Source organism: Peromyscus leucopus, chromosome 1 (genome assembly GCF_004664715.2).
Source record: "Peromyscus leucopus breed LL Stock chromosome 1, UCI_PerLeu_2.1, whole genome shotgun sequence".
NCBI lineage: Eukaryota > Metazoa > Chordata > Mammalia > Rodentia > Cricetidae > Peromyscus > Peromyscus leucopus.
The window spans coordinates 172,107,058-172,130,922 of record NC_051063.1 but is presented as its reverse complement, the minus strand read 5'-3'; the positions used below and the strand labels follow the sequence as shown (position 1 = coordinate 172,130,922).

The following is a 23,865-nucleotide window of genomic DNA, read 5'->3' as shown; positions in this document are numbered from 1 at the left end:
TTTAATTTTTCCTGAGCTTTATCAGACAGATTATTTTAAGGAACCTGTTTCCTTTATTAGTTTAGCATTCAGGAGACACAGGTGATCAATTGCTGAGAGCATTTAACAGTAATAGATGGTTATATTAAAGTCTGTTTTTGCAGAGCCCAGACCCTTTTGGTCAGGGGGTGTAAATACCTTTGGACTGTTACTGTTCCTTACCACCTAGGTATATCTGATGGTCCTTGGACTCCAGCTCTGTGGTGATCCTGTAACAATTAGCTGAGTAGTTGATTAGAAGAGGGAACCAGGAAGGGAAAAGCTTGTGGGGTGAGACCTCATTCTTCTGGAATTGGTGACAGGGCAGTGGATCCTGGTGTCCTCTGGGACTCAAGAGAGAGCAGGGCCCTGTCTGTGTCACTGTGTATGAGGAGGAGAAACAAGGAGAGGTGGGACCCCAAAACTCCCTCAGGACTGAGTAAGAGGCTCGGTGTCTAACAGGAGGAAGTGGATCGCTCCATGCTGCATCCCGGGTTCCCTCTGAGCCCGTGGCCAAGCCTCGGAGGTCTGCTGGAGGTCTTTGTTTGATGTCCCCATGCCACAAGGTGCACAAGGGCAGTCAGCTGACCAGTTATTGCTCTGGGTGGCACTTTGAACAAGGCTCAATTGATGGCCCGAGGGGCAGGGTGTGCACTAGCCTGAATGGCTTTTTCTGGCACACATTTAAAACAGGGACCTGGAAGCCGCTTGGATGCTGTGTGCCAGCATTTGGCAGTTCTGTTCATGGCTTTCTCATCTCTCCCATGGGACCTTAAATGCCACAGCTGAAACTTGCATCTGTGGGGTCAGGGGGCCCTCTCTCCAGATGCTTAAGTAGCTCTGATGTCGGGGAGCTCTGGGAGACAAGAGACGAATTTTATTCTGTATCTTGAATTAATTTTTTTTTTTTTGATAGTTTACTGGTGTGAGGGCAGCTTTAGGAAGACCTGCCAGGAGGCAGGCTGTAAACTAATCTCTGGCTAGAGAACCATCTGGATTATTATCATCCCAGTGTGGGTCCTGATCATAAACTTATTTACATTCACCCTAGCTGCTTCCAGACCTGTCTGTGCTTCTGAGGGCGGCTGAGAACGGGTGACAGGTGACAGTAAGAGCAAAAGTGGGAGCCAGAGTTGGGTAGGAGCAGAGCAGAGGTCAGATAGGCGGAGGTTCTTTGGAGTCAGAGATTCCTCAGGTTCAGGAATGCACGTGGGCAGGGGAGAGAGAATCAGAAAGGGAGGGTTCAGAGCTTAGGTAAAAGCGTGGGGGGAAAGGTGAATCTTTTCATTTGCCTGTTTGCTGGCAGGTTAGATAATTCTCGTGAAATATTGGGGTGCAAGGGGAGCCTGTGACCAGCTTTTTAAGGATTCCCCTGCACAAGCAGCCGTAACCTGGCCATATTTACATAAAATAGGGATATTTAAGGCGTTTCTCAGAGGGGGAGCCGGACTAAGAGGAGGAACCTTAGGTCCTCATGACTGTAGCCAAGAGAAAAAAAATTAAAATAACAAACGGGATCCAAGACTCCCATCTCCGGTGTCCCCGAGAGTAGGTAATCTGTGGACCGGCATAAATTATCAGCACCAGGTACCCCACCCTTCATCAAGGGAGGGGCAAGGGCTGGGAGCACACGAACCAGAGGACCCCCCAGGAGTCCAACAGCATTCAATGCTTCGGGAAGAGAGAACAAGTTGTGATACTCAGCCCAAGGACCCCCCTGGGGACTGACTCGAGAAATATATCTCAGGCTCCAGTCGTGGGAAATGGTGAGGGATTGGAAAGGGAAAACTCACCAATCTGGGCAGCTGGTATGTTATGCGTAGCAGTCCCGGCAGCTGGACAAATGAAAAAAGTGGGCAGTTGGATGTGGTGGTATTCTAATTGTACTGAAATGTGATTTTAATTGTATGTTAATTAATAAAGTTGCCCGGGGGTCAGAGCTATTAGAGCCATAGACAGAGTGTGGTGGTGGTGGCGCATGCCTTTAATCCCATAGATCTCTGTGTGTTCAGGGATACAGCCAGCATTGGAGACATACGCCTTTAAGACCTAGAGGGCTGTACATACAGACAATGACGAGGCAGTCACGTGTTTGGGTTTACAACCAATGAGAAGGCAGAACAGAAAGACTATTTAAAGACATACACACAGGAAGTAGGTCTCTTTCAGAGAGCTAGGACCACCGCAGGAGGAAGGGTGAGATTTTAGCTCTGAGCTCTGACCCCTCGGCTTTCTCTTTTACATTGGTTCTGTGTTTCTTATTTAATAAGACGGTTGGATACATCTACAGTTGGAGATCCAAGAAACCTCGGTACAGGGTCCCGGACACAGAGTGCTAGGAAAGTCTGCTTTGCATGGCACCAAATGTTGGTTTTAAATGCGGCACTTTTACTCTGTGAGGAAAGGTCAGGAGACACGAGAAAACCCAGTATGAGGTGGGGGGCAGAAGAGAGTGACCAGGCCTGTGAAAGACATGGGGTGGGGAGGAGGAGAGAGCAGAAGAGAGGGGAGGAGCCTGTGACCGGCTTTTTAAGGATTCCCCTGCACATGCGCATGTGGGCTTGCAGAGCTATGGTGTGCATGTGCAGATTGCGTGACCACCAGTGCAGGGATGACATAAGGCCCCTTGCTTAGCTACTGAACTGCGCAAGCGCGGTCACACAGCTGGAGGAGCCGCAGCTGGAGGAGCCGCAGAATCCTAACAACGACTGGCTCTGCCACTCAACCTGTGCTCCACCACCTTTGCCACTGGTGCAGATTAGGAAACACAGGCAGAGTTATGGAGCCCCCACCTTCTAGCTGGAGCTTCCAGCAGACATCATTAATCAATACAAGTGCTCCTTTGGTGGTCACAGTGGCAGACATCAGTAGTCAACGCAATCACTCCTTTTTGGCATTCACATTGGCAGATCTCACACTTCCTGATGCCAGCACTCCCAGGACACATAGATGAGTTCCCAGAATACTTAATATATTAAGTACTCTTAAGCAGTTGCGACAGGTCTATTAAAAACCGTAGCTGGGGGTTGGAGAGACGGATGGGGGGCTGGTGAGAGAATGTGCTGCTCTTACAGAGGACTCAAGTTTGTTTCCCAGTACCCTATCACATGGCTCACAACTGCCAGTAACTCCAGCTGCAAGGGATCCGACACACACACAAATTAAAAATAAAATAAATCAGCCAGGTAGTGGTGGAGCATGCCTTTAATCCCAGCAACTAGTAAGCAGAGGCAGGAGGATCTCTGTGAGTTCAAGGCCAGCCTGGTCTACAGAGTGAGTTCCAGGAAAGCCAGGGCTACTCAGAGAAACTCTGTCTCAAAACCAACAACAACAACAACAACAAAACTTTTAAAAATATATCTGTCTCGCCTAGCACAAAGTAGATATGAAAAATAAGATTGAAGAGAGAGACTGTGGGCCAGAGTTACAGCAGGACTGGCCTGGCAGACTTGGCTCCTGCATTCTCTCATCTCTCAGACCTCTGCTGTGAGACCTGTTTCCCATGGAGACATAAACAAACGTCTACTCACCCGTTAGGGAACCAATGACAGAAAAAAGTAAGGATACCATCTGTCTTAGGGGTTTTATTGCTGTGAAGAGACATCATGACCACAGCAATCCTCTCCCCCGAGACAGGGTTTCTCTGTGTAGCTTTGCGCCTTTCCTGGAACTCCCTCTGTAGACCAGGCTGGCCTCGAACAGAGATCCTCCTGCTTCTGCCTCCTGAGTGCTGGGATTAAAAGCGTGCGCCGCCATGCCCGGCTCCACAGCAACTCTTATAAAGAAAGCATTTAATTGTCGTGGCTTGCTTATAGTTTCAGAGGTTCAGTCCATTACCATCATGCTGGGGAGCATGGCAGTGTGCGGGCAGAGGTGGTGCTGGTGTTGAAGTGCTACATCTTGCAGGGAACAGGAAGTCGACTGACACACTGGGCTGTATCCTGAGCATAGGAAACCTCAAATCCCGCCCCCACAGCGACACACTTCCTCCAACAAAGCCACACCTCCTAATAGTGCCACTCCCTATGAGATTATGGGCGTCAGGTACATTCAAACGACCACGCCATGGAGTCCAACTTGGTGAACCAATGGGCTTTATTGGGGTTAGTTATGGGAGTCCTGGTGAGGGGTCACTTACAGCAGCAGAAATGACTCAAAGGCAGCTCATCACTAAAGTCCACCCCAGCATGAGTGACAGCTCGCAGAGCTGGGAACCTGCCACACCGGGCACAGCCTGCTGGTGGTTCAGCAGGGTGGGGAGTGTCCTATCCCAGGCCCAGCGGGTCTGAGAGTGACTCTCGGGTCCTGAATGCCTATATTCTCCCAGGGAGGAGAGGCCTCACGTAACCGCCAGTTTTGGGGGATTCCCAAAGCCTTTGCTCACTTCCCTAGCTTGCTCAGTCAGGTTTTCCCGCAGGATGGACGGTCTCATCTCCCTGAGAACATCCTATGTTTCACTTCCCTTTGTCCTAAGAGTCCTCCCTCCAGACCGCCTCCCATTCAGATCTCCCCACTTCTGTCCTGGGGACTCAGAAGCAACTAGACAGGATGGACATCATGGAGCTGTCACTCAAAGAACAGTGCTTTTGAGAGATATGGAAGAAGGGGTCTTGAGGTGGGTACAAATGAGGACTGCAGGCCAGGGAAGTGCCGATTGTGTCGGGATTTAAATAAATACTAATTAATTTATTTTGGGGACAGGGCCTCTCTATGTAGCGGCTGTCCTGGAACTCACAGAGCTCTGCCTGCCTCTGGGGTTAAGGGTGTGCACCACCACTACCCGGCTGTGTTTGCTTTTATTTATTTAGAGACAGGGTCTCACTAGGTAGCCCTGGGTGGTCTGGAACTCTCTATGTCACTGTCCTCTTCTGAGCTACTCAGAACTTACTGAGCTGTGAGGAGGCAGAAACTGGCTACACCCACCTTTTCCTGCATGTTACTTTTGAATGGTTTAAGTTGTTTGTTTGTTTGTTTTTGTGTGTGTACTCAAATTTACTTAATTAGAGGTTTGTTTTTATTTTTCAGTTTTTTACTTATGTGTCTGAGTATATGCCACATATGTGGGTGTCTGCGGATCTGTCATGCATTTATCTAAATTGTTTTATTATCAATAAAAACTTGAGAGTCAGATATTGGGCTAAAAACCTGATAGATCAAGAAAGCAGCGGAGGAATGAACAGCGGACCCTCTCGCCATGCTTCCCAGATGGGAGAGCCTGTGAATCTTTCTAAGCCCCTTGCTCCTCCTTCCTGGTCCTCCAAAATCTCTATAGCTAATTCCTGTCTGCTAGTCGCTGACTCTGGCCCCTGATTCAAGGTTAACTTTATTAAGACTCTCAGAGTGTCACAGTGTGATCAAATATCCCTGCAACAGACCTGAGCAAAGGGAGTGGAATTCCCTGACACTGGAGTTACGGGGTTGTGAGCTGCTAGATGTGGGTGGTGGGAAGTGAACTCTGGTCCTCTTCAAGAACAGTAAGTGCTCTTAACAGCTGAGCCATTTCTTTATCCTTAATTTTTAAAATTTATTTCCCCCTTCTCCTCCTTCTCCTCCTCTTTGACTGGGTCTCACGTAGCCCAGGCTGGCCTGAGACTCACCATGCAGCATGCTGCAGACTGGTTATGAATTAGACACCAGCTTGGGCTACAACGTGAGACCACGTCTCAGAAACCCAAATCAGCCATACCTGAAGAGCCCTGCACAAAATGACTGATGCTATTCACAAGAGCACCATGGCTTTCTGGGGGCCTGCCATGACCCCCCCTTGTCTGGGTGCATGGACAATCTTGGGGTTTTTGGTTTGTTTGTTTGGAAAATAAGCAAAACTAAGCTGCACGTGCAGAAGAAATAGTTTGTGTCCTGCGCAGCTTACAGGGCAAAGTAATACACTCTCTGCAGTCCCTGGATTTCAGCATCCTGCATCCCTGTGTCCATCCCAGCAGGAAACCAGAGGTGTCACATGTCACAATCAGCTGGCTGAGCTGGTCAACTCCCAGGGACAGAAATTTTGAGAACTCACAGAGATCCACCTGCCTCTGCCTGTGGAGTGCCACTGTGGCCCGGCTTTGGGGTCCCACTTGTGGTCACAGGTACTTCCCTACCTGGGAGTAAGTGGCACCAACTCCACCACCTCTTGAACTGGGCCAGTCACGTGACTTGTTCCAACCAATTGAATGGTGAGTGCTCATGTTCTGAGCTTGGGCCTCCAGAGGCCTTGTAACCTGTTGGGGTTTGCCTCTCTGAACGTGAGAGGTGACACCAAGGAGTGCCAGCTGTCCTCACTGATGTCACCCCCTCCAAACAGCCACTAGGCCACAGATGCTGCCACAAGCCCACCCGCTGAGCCCAAACTACAACCACAAGCTACAGAATTGTGATCAGGACAAATGGTTGCTGTTCCAATCTGCTAAATTCCAGGGGTGATTTGTCACCCTGCAGATGCTGACCAACTCATCCTTGGATTCTGGGAAAGCTCCCTGGCTTCTTGAAGGGATTCTGGCCAGCTCCAGCATGGCAAAGATGGCTCTGGCAGGCCTTGCCCCTCCCCCATTCCCTCTGTCTTGCTAAAAACCATTAGATTACATTCCTAAAACTAGCCACCAAGGTCTGTTCCCTTATTTGGCCACTTCCTCTTCCTGAGGCTGACCTCCTCAGGTCAAGTGTCGAAGTCCAGCAATCAAAAGCCCCCTTTGGCTGACCTAATTAACATGCCCGATTAAAGTTAAACACTTTACCCTAACACAGGGTTTTCCCTTTTACCTTTATAAACTGCCATTTTCCTATGGGTCACATCTGTCTCCTCTCTATCCAGAGGTGGTCCTTGGTCCCTGTGGGGCAGATGTCCCTCCCCCAATCCCTGTCCCTTCTCTCTTCTCTCTTCTCCCTCTTCCTCTAGCTCCTGTCTTTGTCTCTTATTTCCTGACCTCTGTCCCTCTGGCGCAAATATATCTCCTTTGTGCTGAGAACTTGCTCTTGGGGTCCTGAGCTGGGGGTACCAATTCTTTCACTTCTTATATTAAATTCTTCCTCCTATCACGCCCCTGATCTACCCACCAACCCTTCCCGCCCAGCTAAGCCAGGGAGTTTCTTTTCCTCCTCCTCCTCCTCCTCCTCCTCCTCCTCCTCCTTCTTCTCCTTCTCCTTCTCCTTCTCCTCCTTCTCCTCCTTCTCCTTCTCCTCCTTCTTCTCCTTCTCCTCCTTCTCCTTCTCTTTCTTCTTCTTCTCCTCCTTCTTCTTCTCCTTCTCCTCCTCCTCCTTCTCCTCTCCTCCTCCTCCTCCTCCTCCTCCTCCTCCTCCTCCTCCTCCTTCTCCTCCTCCTCCTTCTTCTTCTTCTTCTTCTTCTGGTTTTTCGAGACAGGGTTTCTCTGTGTAGTTTTGGTGCCTGCCCTGGAACTCACTCTGTAGCCCAGGCTGGCCTCGAACTCACAGAGATCCGCCTGGCTCTGCCTCCCGAGTGCTGGGATCAAAGGTGTGCACCACCACCGCCCGCTGGGAGTTTCTTTTGCCTGGAGTCCAGGAGGCTGAGGAATAGCGATGGTGGTGTTCAGGGAGTGGGTGGGCTGCGCAGATGAGGTGTTTGCAGCGGGCAGGGGAACGGAAAAGCAGTGCCTTATCCAACAGGACAGGAACATCTTGGGGACACGAGGCCGGCAAAGCGGGAGGAAGGAGGAGCTCAGCGCAGGCAGTCATCCTGTCTGAGATTCCTCTCCTGGGATTTCCAGGTCAGCTGCATGTTCCTTATTTCTGTAAGGTTAGAAGGGAGGTGGGAAGGGGAGGGAGAGAGAGAGAGGAGGGAGGTGGAGGAGAGAGGGAAAGGAGGAGATAGAGGAGGGGAAAGAGGGAGAGGGGGAGGGGTGGAGAGAGAGAGAGAGAGAGAGAGAGAGAGAGAGAGAGAGAGAGAGAGAGAGAGCGCATCACTGTTGTGACTCCTCCAAATTCACACACGGAAGCCCTAACCCTTATTTTACATTTTCAGGTGCGTGCAAACGAGAGTGGCGTGCGTGTGTGCGTGCGTGCGTGCTCTGGCTTTGTTTCCTTCCACTGTGCGGCTCCTGAGATCGAACTCAGAGCCACTGGGTTGGCGCAGGTGACTTTACCAAGACTGTTCAGTTGTCCTCACCTCTGCCCCACACTCCCCATGCCCCTTCCAGACTTCCCATCGCTGGCACTCATTCCTGCTCATCACGTCTGCATCCCTAACAGCACACAAGAGGGATGGGGTGTGGCGCTCCCAAAGCCGGGGGCCTCTCTTAAGGGCTGTTCAGACTTCTGTATTTCCGTGGGCTGGGTGCAGCTATGACCATTCCCACTTAGCAGATGGGCACCCTGAGCCCCAAAGGAACTCCACTTCTCCAAAGCTTTCCTAAACTGAGATGTGAGCCACAGCAGCCTGGCACTCAGAGCCGCTCTGGTCACTTTGGGAACTAGTGAGTCAGAGGGGCAACTCTGGGATCACAGTCATCCGCGCCCACCCCACCCCCACCCCGCCAGCTGTCCAGTCATTGAGATTTTTGTTAGAATCTGAATTGTTTGTTGTAGCTCCCTGGCTGTGTGACTTGGAACCAATATCTTGACTTCTCTGTTTCTCATCTATAAAACTGGAAATAGAAGTGAGCTCAGTTCGTTCTCCTGGTAGAGGGATGCAGGTCGAGCTCACGTGGTCTGGAGTGGATGTTGTCGGGTGGACCAGTGAGAGGGGCAGAACTACCTTCAGCGCCAGCACTAGGTAGAAGCAGACAGCTCCGAGCAGCACTAGACCTCCCAGGGTGGCCGCGACGATGAGGCCTATGGCAGATCCTCCAGACAGGGACAGGATGTCGTCAGGCTTCATGGGGTAAGCAGCCGTGGGAGCCGCAACTGTGGGAGCCCCGGTGGCTTCTGGGAATCAAGAGGAGGGGCAAGACTGAAGGATCCACGCTAGCTAGGTCCTCCACACCCCTCTCCTTGTCATTCTATCTTCGAATGTGCTTCAGTGGACCCTGCTCCTCTTCTGTTCGGTATCCTGCTGTGGCTCCCCAGGGTCTGGGGTCTCTCACTGTCCAGTCGTCGGGTCAATTTATGACCCAGGCTCCTCTGCACACGGTGTTCTCCGCACACCCTTCTCTGCCTCCTGTTTCCAAGTGCATCGTCCTCTCCCTCCGCCACCCCCACCTCTCCTCTTCTGTTCCTTTCCTTACCAGAGCCTGCATAATCCTCATGTTAGAAGCAGGTCCGATTGCCCCTCCTCCAGGAGGCCCTCCCTGACTCCCAGGCTGAGTGTTGCTCCTCAATTCCCAAGACCGACCCCTTCTTCCCAGTCCTGTCTGTTCTGGACTCCGGGGTCGGGGTGGGGGTCTGTAGTGTCCCCCATTAGCTCCCAGTCTGGAGTGCTTTTGGTCACCAGGGTGTCCCCAGCTTGGGCTGAGCACACTTTAGCTGTCCAGTAAAGATTTCCTGTGTGCCTGAGTGAGTGTAGAGGCTGAAGGGCGACCGGTGCCAGCTACGCTTCAGAGGTTTTGTCTTTGGGGGCTGGGGAGATGGCTCACCAGGTAAATACTGTCATACAAGCATGAAGACCCAAATTCGGATCCCCAGAACTCCTTTAAAAAGCTAAGTGCCTGCCTGTAACCCCAGTGCCGAGGTTGGGGAGAGGGTAGAGACAGGCAGGAGGGCCCCTTGAAGCTCATTGGCCAGCTGGTCTAGCTGAACCGATGAACCCCCAAGTTCAGGGACACACCCTGTCTCCAGAAAGTAAAGTTGGGTTTGGGCTGTATACTAGTTGGCTGCCAGTGTTTCAGTGGATGGTAGAACATGTCGGCGCTAATTGAACGCAGTGGGGTATAAAGAAGAGAGGGAGACTTGTCGGGGATCGGAGGAGGGCGTGCGGGGGGATAGAATCAAAATGCATTGCGCACAGCATGAAATTCTCAAAGAATAAACTTTTTTTCTTTTTATATTTTTTGAGACAGGGTTTCTCTGTGTAGCCCTGGCTGTCCTCCTGGAACTCGCTCTGTAGACCAGGCTGGCCTCGAACTCAGAGATCCACCTGCCTCTGCCTCCCAAGTGCTGGGATTAAAGTGTGTGTCGTTGGTCCCCCCCCCCCCACCTCCTGGCTCTTGTGTAATATTAAAAGGACCAGCCTTAATATTATACTTCCCAGGGACTCAGGAGAGAAACTACAAGCGGCGAGAATTATTTTTGCGAAGTGAATCTCAGCACACCGAGCTCTCAGTCCGTCTACTTTATTCCTCTGAGATAACATCCTATCTACTCAGCTTCAGTTCTGTTCTCGTGCCTAGCTCCTTTCTTGCCTGATTTCTCTCTGCATTTATCTACTGCTCCCTCTAAGTTCTATCTTAATTCTCTCATCTTAATTCTGCCTCATCTAGGTCCTTCTCATCTCCTTCTTACCCTTCTCGTACTTCCCCATCTGGGTCTTCCTCATCTTCTATCTCATCCACATGTTCTCTCTGGTCAGAATCCTCCTTATCAGTTCTCCGTCCTCAAGTTCTCCACTCCTCTCTTCCTCTCCTAATAACCTCTAAGTCCTCTCAACTCTCTGAGGTGTTCAGTTATAAACCCAAGCAATAGCAATCCTCCCCCTCCAGGCAGGTCACCAGGCTTGAATTCCTACAGGGTCATAAAGGCAGGTAAGAATTTTCCTCAGGCAGTGACTGTCAGACTTTGTTTTACAACCCAAAATGGAGTGGTTAAAGAGGAGGTCAACTGAGAGATAATGACCGGTTAGTAGATCAAGAAGGGATCTGTGTGCTCAGCCTACATTCCTGGAAGTGGTGAGGTAAGGAATTAGGAGTCTATTAGGAAGGCTGTAAGGAAGGAGGGTCTCACCCTAAATTGCACAAGAAATAAAGCTATCCTCCTCACCTAGGAGACAGGTGTTGTTTCGTTTGGCCTTGGGTGCTTGATGGGTATTTTAGATAAATACACTGTTAGGAGTTCTTGGAAGCACACATAGTATTACGAGAAAATCACTGTAGGAACCAGTTAATATATATATAAGCTAAAATATCACCAAGACTTCTTAAGCCATGGCTTGACCTTTGGAGAAGTCCTTGACTTTTCCAAGTAGTAGTTTTTGTGATAGTAGCTGAATTCCATTAGATTAGGAATGTTAGATCACATTCCTAAAGCTACCCCCCCCCCCCCAAGGTCTAGTCCCTTATTCGGCCACTTCCTCCTCCTGAGGCTGACTGCCAAGGTCCAGCTGTCAAAGTATTGAAGTCCAGCAATCAAAAGCCCCCTTTGGCTGCCCTAATTAACATGCCCAATTAAAATTTGAACACCTCATCTTAACAGGAGGATTTCCCCTTTTACCTTTATAAACCGCCATTCTCCTATGGGTCATGTCTGTCTCCTCTCTATCCAGAGGCGGTCCTACATCCCTCTAGGACAAATAAGACCTCCTCCCTCCCCTGTTCCCTTCCCCTTCTCCCTCTTCCTCTGTCTCTGTCTCTGTCTCTTATTCCCTGCCCTTTTTCCGTGTGGGGCAAATACATCTCCCGTGTGCTGAGAACTTGGTCTTGGGGGTCCTGAGCCGATCCTTGAAGAACACCCCCCTACTAAGCTGCCTGTGGGCTGTGCCATGTGCTCCAGGTTCCCAGCTCTGTGAGCGGTCACCATGCTAGGGTGGGCTTTGGTGATGAGCTGTCTTGGAGTCAATTCTGCTCCTGTAAGTAATTCCTGACCCACATACCTGTAAGTCACCTCAATAAAACTCATCAGTTCACCCAGCTGGACTTCTGTGGTATCCTTACTTTGGTCTGTTGTTGGTTCCCTATTTGGGGTGAGTGGACATTTGTTCACGTCGCCGCAGGAATAGTGTCTGAGAGGTGAAGGGGCTGCAGCGGGGGTAGAATTCGTCTCTGAGCCACAGTCTGTCATATGCAAAACAGGCTAATGTGGCGCTGGGGAGAAGGCCCGGTGGATAAAGTGTGCGGACCCTCAGGGCTCACACATAAATGTCAGGCAGATGGTCTGCTTCTAATTCCAGCATCTGGGAGGTGAGGCGCGTGCGGGGAGTAGGGGGTGTTGCTGAGAGGGGCATCCTAGAGCAAGCTGGCTAGCTTGGGAGCTAGTATGGGAGCCTAGGGTTCAGCTGAGAAACCCTGCCCTGGTGAATAAGGTGGGGAGCCAGTCTCTGGCCTTCATATGTACAGGGATACATATACAAACATTCACACAGATTTACATGAGAGAAATGGGGGTGGGCGGGTGGGGGAGCTAATAGGCCATAGGCCCCTGTGTGGAAGGAAAGACGGAATGACATTTTGGCTAGAAAGATCTAGGGTGGCTCTGGGAAGCCAGCCGCACACCCGTGTGGGTACAGAGATCTGGGGACACTTACGACTCAGTGAGACAGTCACGGGCTCAGAGACCAGCTCTTTGTCTGAGTTCTTGGCTATGCATAGGTACGTGCCCAGTTGCTCTGGGGACAGTCTCCGGATAAATAGTTTCTCCCCAGTTCCGCATGGCTTCCCATTCAAGGTCCAGCTCAGCACAGGCTCTGGGTTCATGCTCGCCGGCCACCTCAGGATCACAGAGTAGTTAAGGTCACTGTAGATCACACCCTTCAAAGCCACCGGGAAGGTCACGAGCGGGATCAGGCTGGGGTTGTCTGTGAGGACAGAGAGCAAGGCTTCCAGGAGCTTCCCGGAGACATCGACCTTTCTTCTGCCCTCCCCAGTAGCATGCATGCACACACACACACACACACACACACACACACACACACTCATGCATTCATTCACCCTCTCAGTCATTCACACATTCATACCCACTGGGGCTCACCAGCTCCTGTGTCCCATTGCTGTGGGGCATCACAGTGACAGTAGTCACAGAATTAGCTATACTATTACTAATAATATTAGGTTACTGAGCAGTCAGAGTTAGGCACAATTATTTATTTATTTTTATGTGCATCAGTGTTTTGGCTGCATGTATGTCTGTAACTCCAGAATTGGAGTTACAGGCAGTTGTGAGCTGCCGTGTGGGTGCTGGGAGTTGAACCCAGGTCCTTTGGAAGGGCAGCTAGTGACCTTAACCACTGAACCACCTCTACAGCCCCATGGCACAATTATTTTAAGCTAGTTCTCTCATAACTGAGGCATTTGATTTTTTGTTTTTATCTCTATCTATCTATCTATCTATCTATCTATCTATCTATCTATCTATCTATCTATCTATCTATCTATCTATGTCTCTATCTATCTATCCACCTGAGACCCAGTCTCACTATGTAGCCCGGGCTGTCCTGGAACCTGCCCTGTAGCCCAGGCTGGCTTCAAATGCAGAGGTCCACCTGCCTCTGCCTCCCAGGTGTTGACATTAAAGGCTTGTGCCACCACGACCAGCATAACTGAGTATTTTTTTTTTTAAGATTTCTTTATTAAATTCTTAAAAAAACTAAACTTGTTTTTATTTTATGTGTGGGTATGTGTGAGGGTGTGGGGGCTGCATACAGAGTCAGAGGACAGTTTGCAGGAGCTGGTTCTCTTTTTCCACCATGTGACTGGTGGAAGTTCACTTCAGCTCATCAGGCTTGGTGACATGTGCTTTTTACCCTGCGAGCCACGTCACTGGGGGACTCTGGGCAGGGGCTCTACCACTGAGCCACACCCCCAGCCCCTCACTGGGGGATTCTAGGCAGGGGCTCTACCACTGAGCCACACCCCCAGCCCCTCACTGGGGGATTCTAGGCAGGGGCTCTACCACTGAGCCACACCCCAGCCCCTCACTGGGGGATTCTGGGCAGGGGCTCTACCACTGAGCCACACCCCCAGCCCCTCACTGGGGGATTCTAGGCAGGGGCTCAACTGTTAAATGTTGCTTCTGCTCTTTGAGACAAGAGTCTCACTAAGTCAGTTGTTCAGGATGGTGATCCTCCTGCCTCAGCCTCTTGAGTAGCTGGGACTACAGGCCCAAGCCACAGGTCTGACTGTGTTAGGGGCTTTATAAGAAGAGGAAGGAAGACTGGAGCTGACACACTTGTCCTATTTGCCAAGTGAAACCATCTGTCCAGTTGTGGCAGACACGGGCCCCTCACCTTGAGCTAGCCCTTGGGCCTCCCTGCCTCTAGAACCTTTTGCCAAACAAAATGTCAGTTTTGAAATAGAGGCTATGTGTATGGGACAGAATCTCAGGTATCCCAGACTGGCCTCAGACTCGCTATGTTGTCCTGAACTGCTGATCATCCTGCTTTGGCCCCCTAAGTGCTGAGATTTGTGCTATGGTGTACCCCACATTCTGATTAGTGTTTTCTTTTGTCAACTTGACCCAAGTTGCTAAAGCTATCCGGAAAGAGGGAACCTCAATTGACACTTGAGAACATGTCTTGGTCCATCGGCAAGTCGGTGGGGTCATTTTCTTTTTCTTTTTTTTTTCTCTTTGAGACAGTATTTTTCTGTGTAACAGTCTTAGCTGTCTGGAACTCACTCTGTAGACCAGGCTGGCCTTGAACTCACAGAGATCCTCCTGCCTCTGCCTCCCGAGAGCTGGGATTAAAGGTGAGTGCCACTACTGCCCAGCTCACTGGGAGCAGTGATGTTCCTGAGAGGGTGGTCCTGAGTGACATAAGAAAGCAGAGTGAGGGTCTGGAGAGTCAGCTCAGCGAAGAAGAGCACTGGCTGCTCCTCCAGAGGACCTGGGTTCAAATCCCAGCACCCACATGGTGGCTCACAACTGTCTGTAACTCCAGTTACAGAGGATCCTACACCCTCACACAGACATACATGCAGGCAAAACACAAATGCACATAAATAAATTTTAAAAAAAGAAAGCAGAGTCAACATGGAGAGCAATCCAGTGAGCATTTCTCCTCCATGGCCTCTGCTTCAGTTCCTGCCCCCAGGTTCCTGCCTCGACTTCCCTTCGTGATGGACCTTTTTGCCCGGAAGCCTAAAATATACCTTCTCCATGTTTTATCACAGCAATAGAAACCCTATCTACAGCACCTGATTTTATACTTCCATTCTTTATAAATTATCCAGTCTTGGGAGTCTGTGATAGTAAGTTTCTCTTGCAGTCTTACACGGGGTGACTAATGACTACTGGAGATGCCCTGTTGGCCCTGTGGGGTGTTGGGAGTCTGATTTCTGAGAACTGGGTCCCTCTATGAGGGCCTCACTCACACTTGACTTGAATGTGCTCTGTTGAACTCCCATGGGGCTTGCTGGTGTCCAGAACCTCAGTGTCTTGAGTTGCCACATTCCTGATGACCAAGCTGCCCTCTGTGTGCGGTACGACGTCTTGGCTAGTGTGAGGAAGTCCCAGAAGGCCCTTGGAGGAGATCAAGGCTGGTGGCCCGTCTTCCGGCTTTCGGGACCAAGAAGTGCTGAGAACTCCATCAAGGGTTCTGGGGATGGGCAGGTGGGTGCCAGCTCCTTCCATCTGGGCCAGCTTGGAGGCTGCTGAGCAGGTGCAGGAGGTGAGCAGGGTACCTTGAAAGAGGCAGGGAGGCGGAGGGGACAGCAATGAACAAGTGAGACCACAGGTGACATGCTACTCGCAAGTGTCACCTGCCCACAAGTGAACCAATGGTGCAGATGCTGGAGAAAGTGGTGGAGGTTTGGAACACCTGGTCCCTACCAGGTGGTGTTGTTTGGGAGAGGTAATGGAACATTATATATATATATGTGTGTGTGTTTGAGACAGGGTTTCTCTCTGTAACTGCTCTGGCTGTCCAGAAACTCACTCTGTAGACCAAGTTGGCCTCGAGCTCACAGAGATCCGCCTGCCTCTACCTCCCAAGTGCTGGGATTAAAGGTGTGTGCCACCACTGCCGGGCTGAGGACAGTGGTTCTAATCCCATGGGTCTCAACCCTCTGGGAGTTGATTGACCCTTTCACAGGGGTTGCATATCAGATAATCTGCATTCGAGATATTTACATATTGTGATTCATAACAGTATCAAACTGGAGGCTCATCAAGGCCAGAAGAGGGTATCAGATACCCTAGATTTGGGTTTAAAGGTGTCAGGTGAAAGGACCAAGCAGATGCCATAACAGGCTGCTCAGTCTTGTCTCAGAGATCAGGCCTCAATTTCAGTTTCCTGAGACTGAGCAAGCAGTCTCTGGGAGGGCTGTGAACAAAAGACATAGTCCTTGCAGTAGCTCCCTTTCTGCGCATACTCTGACTGCTAAAAGTTCAGCCAGATGTTTACTGTCTCGGGCCCCTCACCAACTTAGAGTTATGTGTATGACGTGCTAGGTCAGCCAGCCCCCATGACAGCTCAAGGACAAAGCCTGGGACTTGTGCTGGACTGCCCCCAAAGTGATCATTGTAACCACCAACCAGTAAATTCAAAGGTTACATACCCTCACCCAATTAAAAGAGAACAGAGATAAAAATAAACCCAGCACTCGGGAGGCAGAGCCAGGCGGATCTCTGTGAGTTCGAGGCCAGCCTGGACTACCAAGTGAGTCCTAGGAAAGGCGCAAAGCTACACAGAGAAACCCTGTCTCAAAAAAAAATAAATAAATAAAAAATAAACCAATCCGAGTTGCACCCATGCAAACTCCCCTAACCCCCCTGAAGGGCTTGTGGTTTTTGCCTTTAAATAGCCAGCCACACAAAGAAAGAGGAACTCCTCCCTGCCTCACTGTATTGGGTGTAGGAATGAGTCCCCTGTCTAGACTTGTATCTGCAGAATAAACAATCCTCAAATCACAGAAAAGAGACATTATTAATTATGAATGCTCAGCCTTGACTTAGTCTTGTTTTTAGCTAGGTTTTTTTTTTTTCTTTAACTTAACATAACCCATTCCCGTTAATCTATGTGCTGCCCTGAGGCTTGTTTACCTCATCTACTTACTGTCCATCCTGCTTTCCTGCTTCCTCCGTGTCTGTCTGTCTCCTGCCTCTCTCTCTCTCTCCTTCTCTCTCTCTCTCTCTCTTTCTCTCTCTCTCTCTCTCTCTTAGATTTCTCCTCCTACTTACTCTCTTGGCCCACCAGCCCCACCTATTCCTCTCCTGCCTAGCTATTGGCCAGTCAGGTTTTTATTAAACCAATCAGGTGCCTTAGGCAGGCAAGGTGAAACAGCAACACATCTTTACATAGTTAAACAGATGCGGCATAAACAAATGCAACACACCTTTACATCGTTAAACAATTATTCTGAAACACATAGTTCTCTCTCTCTTTTTTTTTTTTTCCAAGACAGGGTTTCTCTGTGTAGCTTTGGTGCCTGTCCTGGATCTCACTCTGTAGACCAGGCTGGCCTTGAACTCACAGAGATCGCCTGGCTGGGATTAAAGGCGTGCGCCACCGCTGACCGGTGTGACACATAGTTCTACTCCACAACAGCCTCGGGCAGTGCAAATACCCAGAAAAGACCACAACCTGGATTGCAGGAGGATTTCTGATGGGAGATAAGAGCCGGCATTCCTCAGGAGCTTGTGAAGCCAGTTCCCACCTGCCAAATGGAGTCATTTCCCTCACATCCCGCCGAAGGAACATGACTACCTGTGGCGCTTATCAGCTTGTCAAAGTGCACTGGCCTCTGGGCTTCCTCAGTATCCCACGAGCCTGTTACACAGTTCAAGGCCCCAGGCTGGGCTCCTGCCTCTTCCCTTCCCCAGACTCACCCTCCTCACAGCCGGCTGTTCTCTGCTCTCCCCACACTTACACTCCATTCCCTCTATTCTCTCTCTTACCCCTTCCCTTCCTCTCTGAGCCCCTAATCCTCTCTCTGCTCTATTCTCTACCATTTTCTAGCTTGCCATCTCCACTGTTCTCTCCCACGCTCCTGCTTCTCTAGCCCTGGTCATGTTCAGTCCACTTCTTGTTCTGTCTGCTGTCTGCTCTCTCCCTCCGCCTCTCATGTCTATAATGAAAACCTTAACCATGTCATGGAATAGTTATGTCAATTTCCTTACCGAGCCCCCCTCACATACAACAGGTAATTATGGGTCACCTAGTGTGAGTGCTGGGAACTGAACTCAGGTCCTCAGGAAGAGCAGCCAGTGCTGTTGATTACCTGATGTCCTGAGTTCGATCCCTGGAACCCACAGAAAAAGGTGGAAGAAGAGAACTGGGTCCACACAGTTGTTCTGTGACCTCTGCGCGCACACTACTGCACACCACTCACGTGTGCATGCTAATAATAAAGGTGTTTTTGTGTTGCTTAAGAATTCCAGAATCTAATCTGTAACTTGGCTCTGGAATTCTGCCTCTCATCCAGTACAGTTCAATTTTTTTTCTCTTAATTTTGCATTATTTAAGAGGCGTTTTTGCCTGCATGTAAGTCTGTTTTTACCTCAGAGGTCAGACCCTCAAGGGACCATTTGTGAGCCTCCCCAGGGGTGTTGGAAACTGAACCTAGGTCCTTTGCAAGTGCAAAGTGTTCTTAACTGCTGAGCTATCTCTTCAGTCCCCACTCCATTTTTGAGTTTTTTGTTTGTTTGTTTTGAGCAGGGGTTTCTCTGTGTAGCCCCTGGCTGCTCTGGAATTCCGCTCCATAGACCATGCTGGACTTCAGTTCTCAGAAATCTGCTTGCCTCGGCCTCCTGAGTGCTGGGATTAAAGGTGTGGGTCACCACCTTTAATATGCCAAGAATCCATATTCCCTACCGAGACCTAACACAAAAGAGTTATCCTCCCCAACCCGATTCCTCCAGCCCCTCGGGGCTCAGAGATGGAGGCCTGTGGCTGTGTGGAGGTGACGGAGGTGGCTGGGCTGGACTGAAGTGTCTTTGGTCAGAACTTGAAATGGGGCTGGGGTACGGGCTTGGTGGGAGACCTTGGGAAGCATCTCTCAGAGTTTGAGAGACGAGGGGCCCTAGACTTGTGTGAAGTCCCCCGGAGTGCAGTGGTGGGGAGCAGGTATGCCTGTGTAGGAGGGGCCTTGAGAAATGACCCACGCTGCCAGCATTTGGAAAGACATGAGCAGCAGAGGGTTGTGAAGGGATCCGGAGGCTCTCCTGGGTTAGGCCCAGTGGAAGAAAGGGCTCCTTCTGATCTAGACAGAGAGACTCAGGGGTGGTGGCAGACCTGCTGAACTTCCTCCAGGGAGCCAGAAAGATCCATGAGCACACACACCGTCTCCCCCCGTAACTCAGTCAGCAGGTGCAAAGGCTTGCCCAGGACTGTTTGTCTCTCCTTCCCTCTGCTCATGCCCAGAGGGGCTCAGACCACAGCTCTGCAGTGGAGGAGGGACACCCAGAAAGAAAAGGAGAGCTGTTAGAGGGTCTTCAGCCCCCCACCCCCACCCCAGCAGAGCAAGCCCTGGCCTGGGGACCAGGAAAGCTTTATGCTGGATGGAGTTCAGGGATTTATTTATTCTTATTTGTGTTTTGCTGGTTTTTCAGACAGAGTCTTACTGAGTAGCCCTGGCTGGCCCAGAACTTGCCGTCTAGACCAGGCTGGCCTCTAGCTTTCTGTGGTCCCCCTGCCTTTGCCTGCCATGAGCTGAGATTGCTACCAAGTCCACCTCAGGGCTTTAAAACGGACAGGACTGGACATTTTTGTGGTTCTTTTTTGAGATCAGGTCTCATGACAGAGCCCATACTGGATCCAAATTTGTGATCCTCCTGCCTCAACCTCCCAAGGGCTGGGATGACAGGCTTGGGCCACAACACCTGTCTCAGAACTTCTGACCTGGGGGAGGAAGCAGTTTGTTTGTTTAGAGAGGCCCTCTCTATGGTCTCCATCATCCAGACCGCTACACTTCAAAGCCCCTTTCTCCTTTCCAAGCTGTGCAACTTGGAGGAGCCATGTAACCATTCTGGGGTGCAGTGTGTCCAGTCTCGGCTTCCACCCCTGTCCCTGCCCCAGTCCCCAACTCTGTGAAGTGAGGACCGAACCGCCTGCCATGTGTGGGAGGTAAACGTCACTGTCTGAAAAAACGTAGGTCTGACTGGCAGGTAGACATGTTTAGTCCCAGTGACTGTGTACTATGATGGCTGATACCCACCTGCTGCTGTGATTATTTTATTAGTGTGCATGATGATGGGGGGTGGGGTGGTACATGCACATGCCACCGTGTGTCAGAGGACACTTGTGTGAGTCAGTTCTCTCCTCCATCTTTTCTTTTCTTTTTTTCTTTTTGGTTTTTCAAGACAGGGTTTCTCTGGGTAACCACCCTGGCTGTCCTAGAACTCTCTCTGTATATCAGATTGGCCTCAAACTCACAGAGATCCACCTGCCTCTGCCTCCCGAGTGCCACCACCACCCAACCCTCTCCTCCTTCTTTACATGGGTTTTGGGGATCAGACTCAGGTGGTTAGGCTTTTATAACCATTGAGCTACCTCACTGCCCACCTCCACCCCTATTTTTTTTTCTTTTTGAGACAAGTTCTCATGTAGCCCAGGCTGGCCTTGAACTTGCATTGTAACCAGGGATGACTTGAACTCCGATCCTCCTGCCTCCTCCCTAATGCTGGGATTACTGTGTGCACCACCACACCTGGTTTCTCTGGTGTGGGTCCCCATGCAAGCTGGGTGAGCATTCCAGCAACTGGGACCGGTCCTCAGCACCTGGTACAGGAGTGCTCAGTTATCAGTTTGAGACAAGGTCTTGCTACATAGCCCTGACTAGTGTGGCCTTCACCAAGTAGCATAGGTCGGCCTCAAATTCACAGCAGTCCTCCTGCCTCAGCCTCCCAGGTTCTGAGATAGTGGGCACATACTACCATCCTGGACTGTGACCATTTTAATTAGTGTTTGTCGCTGGGCACGGTGGTACTCTGCCAGAAAGGGGCTGGGCTCTTGAATTCTAGTCCTGATCTTTGCCAGTCCGGAGAGATCGGCAGGTGACCACCCCTCTCCGATTTTCTAATTCTTCTTTGTAAAAAGAACTAGACCGGCCTTTGAGGCAGGAAGGGTGTGACTGAGGAGAGGCTGGTAAGGAGGCAGGCTGTGTAGTTGGCACACACCTGGGATCCCAGGGTGGGAGGAGGGGAAGGCCTGAAGCAGGGGGATCTCAGGAAGTTCCCAACCGGGTGGGGCTAGAGTGGGACTCTGTTTTAAGAAGGTCCCTTCTCCACAGCAAAGAGATAGTTGGCGAATTTGCGGGTCCCCGGTTTCATAACCTGGAGGTCTGTGTGTCAGGCTATGTGGGCTCTCTGAGGGTGTCCCTTCTTTGTCCCCAGCCCGAGGGGAAGCCACCGTCTCTCACGCACCTGTTAGTAGAAGTGTCTTCCAGGCAGCAATGAGGCCACGGCCTGTGTTCGGAAGACAGTTCATGTCGCCTTCTGTCCCTGGACTTCTCAGGGAGTTCTGGGTAGAACCTTAAGGACACGCAGGGTCTTTCATATGGCGCCAGCCACACCCCAATTCCACTGGCCAGGCCTCTGCCCCTGGCCCCCACCACCTATTCAAGTCCCTTCTCAGCCTCTTCTTCCTCCAGCACTCTGTTAGTGGTGGGGGGAAGAGAGCAGGCTAACCCAGGTCTCCAGGATGGAGGACTCTAGCTAGCCCCGCCCACCTCCGCAACCTGCGCAGAGTGAACGGTGCAGAAGGTGTGGCCCTATATCTAGCCCTGTCCCCTCACCCCCTGCAGAGGGACAGACGGCCAAAGGTCAGCAAGATAAATGGCAGCTGGCAGCCCCGCCTCTCCACCTCACTGCTGAGTTCTTGGTCTGTCAGCTCTGAGCTCGGCACTTCTCCTCCGGAAAAGGAAGATGCTGTTAGTTAGAGTGTACCAGAGTCACAGAGGCGTGGTACCAGGGCCAGAACATCCCAGGCACTTGTCAGGTCCTTGGAGAATGGCAGGGGCTCTTAAAATTGTGCTGTTTTTTTTGTTTGGGTTTCGTTTGCTTGTTTTTAGTTGTGTGTGTGTGTGTGTGTGTGTGTGTGTGTGTGTGTCTGTCTGTCTGTCTGTCTGTCTGGGTTGAAGTCAGAGTGTGCTTATTTATTTATTTCTTAAATTTTTAAAAAAAGATTTATTTATTTATTACATATACAGAAGAGGGTGCCGGCTCTCATTACAGATGGTTGTGAGCCACCCTGTGGGTGCTGGGAATTGAACTCAGGACCTCTGGAAGAGCAGTCGGTGCTCCTAACCTCTGAGCCACCACTCCAGTCCGCTTATTTATTTATTTGTCCACTTGACACAAACCCACACATAGCTGAGAAAAGGGAAACTCAGTTGAGGAATTGCCTCCATCAGATTGGCCTGTGAGCAAGTCTGTGGGGCATTTTCTTTTTTTTTTTCCTTCTTTCTTTCTTTTTAAAATTTTTATTTTTAGTTTTTTTGGAGAAGGGTTTCTCTGTGTAACAGCCCCGGATGGCCTGGAACTCACTCTGTAGACCAGGCTGCCTTGAACTCACAGAGATCCGCCTGACTCTGCATCCCAAATGCTGGGATTAAAGGCCTGTGCCATCCCTGCCCGGCCTAGCAGCTCTTGATTGATGGGGGAGGGCCCAGCCCACTAAGGGTGGTGCCATTCCCAGGCAGTGGTCCTGGGTTATATGAGAAAGCAGGCTGAGCAAGCCAGTGAGCAGTGCTCCTCCGTGGTCCCTGCTTCAGTTCCTGCCCCCACCTCCCTCGGTGATGGCGTGTGGCCCCAGAGTTGTAAACAGAAATAAGCCATTTCCTACTCGTCACAGCAACGGGAACCCTAACTGATACAGGGGGTCTCACCACGTAGCCCTGGCTGGGCTGGAATTTGCTTCATAGACCAGGCTGGCCTCAAACTCATAAAGATCCACCTGCCTCTGTCTTTCAACTGCTGAGAGAACATTGTGCTATTGGTTTTTGTTACTTTTTTTTTTTTTTTTTAAATAGAGCCTCACTTTGTAGCCCTGGCTGGTCTGGGATTCTCTTAAGTAGACCAGGCTGGCTTAAAATTGACAGAGATCCACCTGCCTCTGCTTCCTGAATGCTGGGATTAAAGGCCTTTGCCACCAAAACTGCCCCATGTTATTGTTATTTTTGAACAGGCACTCAGGTAGCCCAGGCTGGCTTCAACTTCATTTAGGTAGCCAAGGCCGGCCCTAACTCCTGGCCTTCTTGTGTCCAACTCTAGAATGATGGGCTCTCAGTGTAAGGATTCAGTCCTTAATTATGTCATGAGCCTGTGACGGTGTTCCAGCCTAAAAAGCGGGTGGGCCCTCTGTGCATCCCTCTGTTCCCTTTCCGCTCCTTCCTTCTGTCTGTCCTCTCTCTCTCTCTTTCTCTCTCTCCCCTCTCTCCCAATAAAGCTCTAAAAAGGTAACTATGGCCTGTGATTCTTCCGACCAGCACTCTCTTCTGCCACGAGCAGCGCGCTGTTTTAATCAACACTCAGGCCTGTGCTGTTTGTTAGTGAATAAATGAATGAAAAAGTGATTGAGTCAGAGAGGAGTGTTGGAATTTGAACTCGAATCCCAGTGACTCACATACTCATGCTTTCTCTCCCAGACACAGGTCCGGGTCCACCCAGGGTCAAAGGTCACCCATGACTCTAATAATAGGTATTATCAATAGCGATTATCAGATGACTCAGTTATTTTTTTGTCAGTTACTAACTGGCAGTTTCAGTGATTTCGCTGTAGTCGTGGGTGCTGGTTTGTTTTGTTTTAGTTTGTCAATTTGACTCAAGCTGGGATCATCTGGGTAATAGATCCTCAGTTGAGAAAAAAATGCCTCCATCAGATTGGCCTCTGGGGCACTTTCTTGATTAATGATTGATGGGGGAGGGCCCAGTCCACTGTGGGCGCTGCGACTTCTGGGCAGGTGGTCCTGGGTTTTTTGGTTTTGTTTTTGAGACAGAATCACACTATGTTGCTCTGGCTGTCTTTGAACTCACTATGTAGACCAGGATGGTCTTGAACTCACAGAGAGGCCTCTGCCTCCTGAGTCCTGGAATGAGGCCTGCAATCAACCTTTAAAAAAAAAAAAGAGTTGGGCATGGTGGTGCACACCTTTAAAC

The 23,865-nt window shown here is 50.4% G+C and overlaps 1 protein-coding gene across 1 annotated transcript; it reads right to left on the bottom strand.

Moving 5' to 3' along the window:
* Positions 1 to 7,440: 7,440 nt before the first annotated feature.
* On the bottom strand, positions 7,441 to 21,440 carry Igsf23 (immunoglobulin superfamily member 23). The gene is made up of 5 exons (XM_037201646.1): positions 21,133 to 21,440; positions 15,144 to 15,452; positions 12,362 to 12,631; positions 8,726 to 8,895; positions 7,441 to 7,761 (listed from the first exon to the last, which is right to left on the bottom strand). Exons 1-5 carry the CDS (start codon positions 21,194 to 21,196, stop codon positions 7,756 to 7,758), a joined length of 819 nt encoding a protein of 272 aa, XP_037057541.1. The 5' UTR covers positions 21,197 to 21,440; the 3' UTR covers positions 7,441 to 7,755.
* Between the last annotated feature and the right edge of the window lie 2,425 nt (positions 21,441 to 23,865).

Coding starts and splice junctions, on each gene's coding strand:
- Igsf23 (XM_037201646.1), bottom strand. CDS start 21,196: ATGAACTGTCTTCCGAACACAGGCCGTGGCCTCATTGCTGCCTGGAAG. Junction 15,453..21,132: donor GAAGACACTTCTACTAACAG/GTGCGTGAGAGA, acceptor GCCTCTTTCAAG/GTACCCTGCTCACCTCCTGC. Junction 12,632..15,143: donor AGAGCACATTCAAGTCAAGT/GTGAGTGAGGCC, acceptor CTGTCCTCACAG/ACAACCCCAGCCTGATCCCG.